This window comes from Amborella trichopoda, chromosome 12 (genome assembly GCF_054954075.1).
Source record: "Amborella trichopoda isolate Santa Cruz 75 chromosome 12, AtrichopodaSantaCruz75HAP2 v2.0, whole genome shotgun sequence".
NCBI lineage: Eukaryota > Viridiplantae > Streptophyta > Magnoliopsida > Amborellales > Amborellaceae > Amborella > Amborella trichopoda.
The window spans coordinates 48,735,686-48,745,504 of NC_142347.1; the positions used below are offsets into that span (position 1 = coordinate 48,735,686).

The 9,819-nt window shown below is 35.1% G+C and overlaps 1 protein-coding gene and 1 long non-coding RNA gene across 2 annotated transcripts; both read right to left on the reverse strand.

Annotated features, from left to right (window-relative positions):
* Positions 1-383: 383 nt before the first annotated feature.
* Positions 384-2,397, reverse strand: LOC148779639 (uncharacterized). Its single transcript, XR_016045441.1, has 2 exons — positions 2,239-2,397; positions 384-680 (listed from the first exon to the last, which is right to left on the reverse strand). It is a non-coding gene; the product is annotated as an uncharacterized LOC148779639 (long non-coding RNA).
* A 1,565-nt stretch (positions 2,398-3,962) lies between these two features.
* On the reverse strand, positions 3,963-9,224 carry PFD1 (PREFOLDIN 1). The gene is made up of 6 exons (XM_088853106.1): positions 9,091-9,224; positions 8,788-8,847; positions 7,919-7,972; positions 6,792-6,901; positions 4,928-5,012; positions 3,963-4,419 (listed from the first exon to the last, which is right to left on the reverse strand). The coding sequence occupies exons 2-6, from the start codon at positions 8,809-8,811 to the stop codon at positions 4,309-4,311; spliced, it is 384 nt and encodes a 127-aa protein (XP_088709232.1). The 5' UTR covers positions 8,812-8,847; positions 9,091-9,224; the 3' UTR covers positions 3,963-4,308.
* Positions 9,225-9,819: the final 595 nt, after the last annotated feature.

Here is a 9,819-nt window from a genome sequence, read left to right on the forward strand (position 1 = left end):
AGGACAACATTCCATCTGAATAACCAAACTGACTCGTTCCATAGCATGGAAAAATTGTGAAAGAACTTTTCATACATCTTTCATACATCAGAACCTGGTTTCGATCATAGGATCAAATTGTGAAAGAACTTTTCATATGTTAAAGTCAGGTTTCGATCATAGGATCTGTGGGTTATGTACCTACCACGCTTTCATTGTATCATTGGGTTTTCTTTCTTTTTTTTCACACAGTTATATAGGAGTGGAACTTGAAATTAATTCTTTTTTTTTTTCTCAAGGCTATATTGGAATGGAACTTGAAACGTGCTATAAAAACCCAACGAATGTAAGAGCATGCGGAAACATGCTAAAGTTATATAAGAATGGAACTTGAGACGTAGTGCTATAAAACCCAACTGATATAAAAGCAAGCAGAAAACATGCTCAACGACGGGAAAGAAGAACATCACATGACATGACATTTTCGAAATTATCCGTAAGTCCTTGGGCTCAAAGGCCTCTCAAACAGTTTCAAGATAAACACAGTGGAAATACCGAAATCTAAAAACTGAAGAAAAGATGACTCATACCCTTAACAGTGAACCATGAATAGAAATTCGACCGCCTTTCTCCACGCATCTTGGCGGACAAACCGTGGTGTCTGGGTAAGGATCGTGGTCAAGGCAAGCGCCTAGTACCATCTTTTTAAAAAACAAAAATTTCAAACCATCAAAACAAAATAAAGCTTGGTAGGTCCTCCCTCTTTCTCATCCATGTGCTCTGTCTATATACGAGAAGAAGAACTCTGTGTTCAATGAGCGCCTTCTCTCTCTCATAAAAACACATACATGCACAAAGATACACATGGACCCATATGCTCTATCTTTACATTTAAGAAGAAGTAAAAATAGAAAAAGACATCCAAATATTCGATGCGAGGTCTCTCTCTCTCACAAATACTGATCCCAAAAAAGAAAAGAAACAAAAAAAGAGGATGATATTTCCCTTAGGTCCGCTCAGGTATCTAGGTTACCGCCTTGGTGCCTAGGCGGGAGCATCTGACTTCTTGAACATTGGTTATGTGATATGAACTTACGAGCAGTTTGACCCAAATAGCGTAATCAGCATATGAGAACATTGTTCAATCATTTCAAGTTTCTCTCCTCACGTTTTTGGAGTATACCGCCTTTTAATGCCTAGCAAAATGCCAGATGATATTTGCAAAAGGTGCGTGCATTTTCAAATAGTGAAGATCTGAAGACCGATTTAGGGGGTGGTAATTAGAGATATCCTTGTTCTCTGGAAATTTCCCGAAATTCCTTATATCAACAGACGTGATTTTGTGTTTTCCTTATCACCGTTGTTTGGCATAACATTGATGGAAAAATTTTGGGAAATAACTTACGACGGCAGCTATGAATTCCTATGCACTGGCTTATGTCCGCAATTACCATTTGTTCTTTTCTTGGAAAATCTCAGGTCATTGTCCTTTTTTTGGAAAATATCGGCATTTGAATTGATTCATTTTGACTCTCTCTCAATTGAATTGATTCACTCTCTCATCATCATAGTCTTTATCCAATTAATTGAGATCAATTGCACGATCTGTCATTCTGCTCTCTTAAATATCATACCCTCAATAAGACCATAATTCTTCATATTTACACACACTTTCAACCCTGTCATTTTAAGTATATCCCTCATCTTTTTTTAGCATTCTACTTGAACTAACTCGCACATCGCAATATATGATGTACTGGGTTTGCACAACACATTATCAGCCTATATAAATTTTCTTTATCTCATCGCCGATTAATGCTAGACCTAAATTCTCTCGAATATATTCATTTCGAATACTATCCTTTCTTGTCTTGCCACTCATCCATCTCAATCAGCTATACTCATGTTATGGGTATATTATCCCTTAACTGCCCAACATTATGTCCTATTAAGCAAAGCTAATCTCACAACTGTCCCCTATCTCGCACTCTCTAAATTACAATATTACTTCTCTCTTTCTCTCAACCCGAGATATTATTTTCTAAGTGCAATTCCATGCATGCATTGTATAGTTGGTGCATGTGTATGTTTGTGTTCAATGTGACACATATATATATATATATATATATATATATATATATATATATATATATATATATATATATATATATATATATATATATATATATATATATATAGAGAGGTTACTGTCTACTATATATGTCTATTGAGACCAAAAGAAGTCAATAGCATGTATACCATGTCGCACCCAACAGTTCAAGGAGTTGGCCATCCATCCGGAATAATGAGATACGGTTCGATTGAAGCCCTGCCTCGAAAAAGTCAAGGAGTTTAGGGTGGATCAGATGGCATTCCAGTATTCGACCCATCTCTTTCTGCTGATTCTCCAAATTTAGCCTGCCAATAGCAAGGGTGAAGAATGCCGAGGCACCGACAAAAAAATTGAATCTCACTGGCCCAACTAATGATTCTACACGTAGCTTGCTTTGCCTCTTCTTCCATCAATCAATGAGTGACTCATAGTAACGAAGAACCAGTGCTGTCGACCAGTATCCCTGTTCACAAGGGATTATGCAGAGGCAAGAGCCCAAGCAGGGGGAATAGAGGATATCCTAAGCGCAAATGGTTTCGATCTCTCCATAAATGATGAGTGAAATGTTTTCATCATAAAATTTTGGAAACCATCAAAGAATTATTAGATTATTATCTTTAAAAAATATATGAATTTTAACTTTATTTTAACACTCAAATCTCACACTTAGAAAGTTGGGATAATCTCCGTTAAATCTTGATATAATATTTTTAAGAGTAATGATACTATGAGACCTTCCTACACCTATGTGCATCGGATCCCAAAAAATCATCATTAAATTTTAACACAAATCTCTAAAAAACCCACTCACTCAAATCCCGCACGCATGTCGTAACTTTTCTAGAAATTTGTGTCAAAATTTAATGGTGATCCTTTGAAATCCTACTCACATGGGTGTACATGGGTGTGGGAGGATCTCATAGTGTCATTTCTCTATTTTTAATAGTACATAGAGAGTTCAGAAAAAAGTTCCACCGTAATAAGTCTTTGCTTTGAAGATGTTACATCCCTAAAATTTGAAATCCTAAAATTACTCCTATAATGAGTTTTACCCGGGAAAATAATGTAGAATATACTACCGTGGGAGTATAAAATCCTTTGATAAAAATAAATAAGACTATGTATTTCAACAATTGTATGTATCAGTGGGAAAAATATCTTACATGCAAAAGTTATTGTTTTTGTCGTCCTATAGAACCTGATGGTGCAAGATTACCCCACCCATGCTAATAACATTAATATTTAAAAATTTGACAAAATGAAATTAATACAACATTTAAAAGGATAAACACTGAAAGACTAAATATTTTATATAAGAGGATTTTAAAAATTGTTTTATTTTTTTATTTATGATATTTATTTAGTAGCCAACCCCAAATAATTGGGATAAAGACTCATGCTCTACTAATTTTTCATAAGAACCCCATTATCGCCCGAATCTACCATTTTTTCATAAGAAACACTTTTTCTTTCTTCTTAAGATTCCCAATCCACCTAGTGTAATGGGAGACCAAGGTAGTAAGATGCCTGAGTTCGCACCTGATTCTACAAATTAAACACTGCATTAAAGACTTTTCAAGATGTTTTTTTTACTTAAAAATAAATTTTTTTTTTTTTTTGACAAGGTTATATAGGAATGAAACTTGAGACATAGTGCTATAAAACCCAGCTACCACTATCTTGACCCAAACCTGGTTCCTTAACAATATTCAATTTTAAAAACAAACTCCAAAATTGGCTCATCAGACATGAAAAACACCGTATGTCAAAAAAGAAAAAGATACCTATACCACCTATTAAATTTGAAGAGGTTCAAATCCCACGGTTGAACTCCAAATATAAAAAAATGTGAAAACCAGTAGAAAGAACGGAGAGGATAAAGGCCTTTTTACTTCAGCAAAATATGATTCGTATAGCAACATGAAGTATGTACTCAAAATGGTCAGCATCGTCCAATCAATGGGATGGGGACCCCAACAAAGAGAGCCTCAGATTTGCGATTGAATGTGCAGGGTCCCCACACTCTCTCCATCACTGTTCAACCATATTGGATGGCGATGACCTATACGACCAAATAATTCATGTAGTCGCACAGATCATACAATCCAAAAATATCTCAAGAAATTACCTTCCGAAAAACTCACAAGAACATGAACTATAATTATGGTTGGTATTAAAGCAAAGCTTCTTAGAGAAAACAAGCCACAAAAGAAAGCTCACACTGACATTGACATTATCTGGCGAGCTAGGCCTGGATCTTGCTGCAACAACTCCCTCAAATTGTTCTCTATATCCGCCATCTGCTTCTCCAAGTACTCCTTTGAGGTCTGCAAAAACACATTGAGAGATTTCATGTTTAATGAGAGAGAGAGAGAGAGAATTGGGGGGGTGGGGAACATAGAGGAAGAGAGAGATTTCATGCATTTCGTTTACGTGGTCAGACTCAGGCTCTTACTCGCTAGGGCCATAGGGCCAAGAACCCAAGTTCCCACTGGGCAGAGAGAGAGAGAGAGAGAGAGAGAGAGAGAGAGATTTTATGCATTTTGTTTAAGTGGTCGGATTCGGGCTCTGAGGGGCCTGAACCCAAGTGCCCACCAGTCCAACCAGGGAGAATCCTAATCGGACCAGGCAACTTTGTCTAAGAAAAATTTCAAAATTATCCAAAAAACAGGAGACTCGTGTGATTTCTTGGGGATTTTTGGCCTGGAAACACCGGGCTCCTGATCTGAGCCTGGCAACTTTTCAAACACTGATTGTTTAAGAAAAGAGTAGATGGATCAAACACTAATTGTTTAAGAAGAGAGAGAGAGAGAGAGAGAGAGAGGAAAAACCCACTTCGAGAGAGGCTAGAACGGTCTCGCTATCCTTGAACTTCTGCTGTTGCTCCTTTATAAGGTCTGATTTTGGCTCCAAAACAAACCTAGCAAAACCCAAAGGATTTTTTTCTTACATGTTTTTCTTTTTGATTAATTGGATATAATTAAGTTCCGATAGATATTTATTTTCACGAGCAAAGTTTGGATGACAGAGATAGGAATATGAGGCCTCACGCTTTCCCTGCATATGCAACAAACAAGGAAAAGTCATATAAGGGCAGTAAAAGATAAAGCTGAGTATGGCCAAGTAATGGTAGCATTTAGTTGCTCTGTTATGTTATGATGGACCACTTATAACAGTCGTTATAGTGGTTGATAATGTTGTGATTCTATAACAATTCGTTTGAACCTTGGTAAAAGATTTGAAATATGTAAATGACCACCATAATTTATACAGTTCTTACAGTTATTCAAGCTCTATAAAATAAACAGATCAAGAAACTCCCAATTTTAAAAATATTTTAAAGTTTCATATGTGCTATCCATTTGAGTGTTTTAATAATGCGCATATGAACCAATAGAACGTGTGTGTGTGTGAGAAAGTAATAGAACTGTGACATTTGAATTCCTTACTGTGACTCTTTTCCCCCCCACTTATCCTAAAATCTCTGTTTAAAAATCCCCTCTTCTCAGTATGCAAGATCCAAAGATAAAGTTTCTTAGAAAAGTATATATCTACGGTCACCCTAAAAAATCTGTCATTTCTTATCCATATCCTTTTTCTTTTGAGGAAATATCCATATCCATTAAAATAAATAAATAAGAGAAAATGAGCAGGAAGAAAAACCCAAACATAAATAAACAAAACCTTAAGAAAATTTTTATTTGTTAAGAAATTGAATAGGCTTCATCAGAGTTCCTGGAGTTAAAATAGGAATTTCCCACGAAAGTAGGAATTCACATCAAAACAACGAACTAAGAATTTTTATTAAACATAATTTTATTAATTCAAGATTTGTTTCGAAAGATATAAAATAGCCAGAATCCATAAAATAAAAATAAGCATAAGAATTTGAATAAATCTTAGATGGAAATTAAATAATTACAGAAGCAACACTTTAGAAATCATTTTCATCTGATTTCCTATGGTACCTTGTGCAATAGGAGTGCCAGTAGCTAGTTATCACACTAAAGTTTGTGCATACAGTAGTTGCTATGACTCTTATCTATATTTTTGATGTTTTAGTTTGCATAGGAGTTCATAGACATACTGGCTCACTTCGGGTAGGTCAGCTAGGTTTTAGTTTTGAGGAAATTCAAGATGTTCTTACTACATGTAGGTCTCCAACCCCCAATCTCAATGAAGAACGGTGTAGATGAGCGATTCTTTCATCTTCGTACACACAAGCAGCGGAATGTCTCATCACCACCATCCATCATTGAGAACGGACAGGAGAGTGTGTGGTATACAAACAGTAGACTACATGGAGAAAGATTACACTGTCCTCATTCAGGGTGGAATCCCGACCTCCCTCATGCATACCAAATGACTTGCCATTAATCCAAAGCCTAAGGAACCACCTCTCATTAAAATGATGAATGGTGATCGAGAGAGAGTTGGACACACCAGAACAGGACATAAATAGATAGCATTGCTGGATCTTGGCACTCCCATCAATATCCATCATTTCAATAGATGGTGATGACCTAGTGAGCCATGGTTTTTCCCATAGTCTATTGGATTGCAAATAGTTTCCCAAACTACTAATGCACAACATACAACAACCCCCATTGTAGAAGAGTAAAATATTGTGTATTATTTTTATTTTTTTTGAAGGTGCAAGAAATATTGTGTATTATTTGTTAATAGTAAAATATGATACCTACCGATAGACTTGTATGTGTTTGTATCATCAGATAACTGCTGTAGCTCTTCCAGTGTTAGGTAGGCTCGTTTCTTCTCTGCTTCTTTATTTCGCATTTGCATTTGTACCTGAAAGAAATCAAGAAAAACAATATTGATGAAAACAGACAAAGAAAGGAGAACCAGAAAGTCACTATAATTAGCAGATGGTATCTTAAAATTAACATAGTAAATATCAGTTTTGGGAAAATAATCACAACACAGTAACCCAATTGTATAACCATGGAGTGATATTAAATTTTTTAGCAAAACAAGAGATTGAAATATGAGAGATGTGGATCCCTTGGATTACTATCTTTTTGTTTGCTTCGAGCTTCAAAATGTATGCACCAGGTTCAGAGTCCTCTTGTTTGGCTTATTTGCCTATAGGAGCACTTTGTCATTCTTTTATTATTTCTTATTGTATATCTCTTGCATACGCTTGAAGGGTACTCATGTTTCTAACAGTGTGTTAGATTTTGTTCTTTTTTGTGCAATTGTGCATGCCTTTACAGGGAACATAACTTTATTTATCATTAAGTCCTGGCACATTTTCATTTGAATTCATTGATATCTTGATTACACTGATCAAGCTCAACCTTGATGTCAAACCACAAGATGGGGGAGGAGTACAACAATAAATACCACATCCTACTAGCTGTTTTCTAAGAAGAGGCGGATTTCTCCGATTGATAGATAAGGTGGAGTAATACTAGCATTTCTTAAATTAAAAAAGGCTGGGCAAGAGATTTTCAAAGAGGAATTATGAAACTGGGTGGTGGATTAAGTTGTTTTCGAAGAAAAGATACAGATTTTGATTTGATACAGTACTCCCAGCTACTTTGATATTGTACGCACAATTTTCAAAAGATTAGTCTCAGAATTCTTGGAAGAATTTCTAATGGAGGAACTAGGAAATGCATCTCCCATCCACGAATTAGTGTAATGAAAGAAGCTCTGTTCAAGGATTCAACAAGGATTTTTTTAATAATTAGATTACACATAAATCAAAGTTGGTTCAAATATAGTTGAAGTGAGGATTGTACAAGCAAACATAGAAATTCAAAGAATAAAAAAACATGTGGCTCTTGTTCCCAACATTAATACCTGCTTCAATTTCCCTGTAGTCTCTATCATACGACCCTGAAGTTCAACAAAGGCCTGAAATGACTTGCAAATGTTAGTGAACAAAACTACCTCGTTCTATAAGAAGATAAAAATCAAGGAAAAATGAAGTTCATCTCAACGCAAAATATAGGTTCATGGTCTGAAAAATAGAATTCTGCTATTATAATGAATAAATAGAAGACAGATAGATCTCAATATCTGTATCCACTGTTCAAAAAGGGAGAAAATGAAAGAAAAAAGACTCAATAATCTTCACTAACTAAAGATCTTCGAATAGTTTGAAGCGATGTGAAATGAGCCCGGGCCAAGCCAAGTAATTCGGGTGAGAGGATTCATCTGATTAATGTACAATCTGAAAAAAGGGCTCAAAATTGGGAAAAAAATACAAAAAGTTTTTTAAAAATTTAGTAAAAAACTAAATAAGTAAAAAAAAAAATCATTAAAAGTCTAAAAAAAACAGAGAAAAGTATATAGGATATGGAATATGGAAAAATGATTTATAGCTTGAAATGATTCAGAAAAAGACAAAAGGGAAAAATAGAAAAACAGAGCATGTAATAGGAAAAGATCACAAATCATCATAGAAAACATAAAAATTATATAGAGACACTAAGTACTAAGTATTGATTACAAATAGAAACCCTAGTCCAGCCAGTCTAAAGCACTAAGTATTGATTACAAATCAAAATTCGCATTTAAATGAAAATCAACACTAAGTCATTCATTGACAAAACTATACAAACATATTGAGAGAGAGAGAGAGAGAGAGAGAGAGAGAGAGAGAGAGAGAGAATCAATTATATCCACCATTAAAGCTGAATTTCAAACCGAAAAAAAAAAAAACTCACCGTTCTGGTTGTTTCTTCGCCCATTTTTCAGTGTAAAACAGAAGTCTGATAAAGCTTTATCTGGATAAAAAAGGCGTAGTTATTTAACAGGTTTAATCATCCAAATACAAAGGAAAATGCATTTTCAAAGAACCAAAAGACGAAGAAGAAAAAAACAGATGTTTCAGGATATTTTTCTTCATCTAGGGCACAAACCAATAAAGAAGAAGCCCAATCTCTCTCTCTCTCTCTCTCACTAAAAGATCAAATAGAAAAGCCCTTTCTCTCAGTAAAAAATAAAATAGAAGAAGCCCTCTCTCTCACCAAAATTTCCCTTCAAAATCGATCCGCCGATCGAACGAAGGAACTGTAAGCCCAAAGGCATTCTATGTGGAAGCCATAATTCTCCATGGTTCTAAAAGAAATAGGAATGCCATTGGATTGCTTATTATTTTCAAATTTAACCCCTGGAAGAGCAGGGTGCAAAGCGTAACTCCGGTGGCAATGGACCGGGACCCAGCAGGTACACCCGACCCCGGTACGGGTATGGGTCGTACAATTGGACCTTGTGGGTTTAGATCCTATCGGGCCTTGTCTAGATCCCACATTATATTTTGGAAAAAGTTTATATCAAGCCGAGGCTCTAAACAATCAAATTAGAACCTATCTAAAACATTTCACTACAAGAAATTATTTTGATGTTTAAATATCTTCAAATTGATCATCTCGGCATCAAGATGCATGTACATGAGGAAAATTTTGATTTTAAGTTTTGAAAATAGTGTACTTTGTAACGTATTTTTAAGCCGTTAATTTTCAAGAATTTCAAGTTTTCATATATCTATCGGTCTACACTCTTTTTGAAGCTTTAAACTTTATAAATAAAGATAAAAATATATTTTAAGTCTATCCCAATGATTTTTAGTATTCAAACCACATTTCTCAATACTATTTGAAGGTAGGCTCTAATTTGATTGTTTAGAGCCTGGGCTCTATACAAACCGCACCATTATTTTTGTAGGTCTCCATTTATAAAATTTATTTAAATATCTA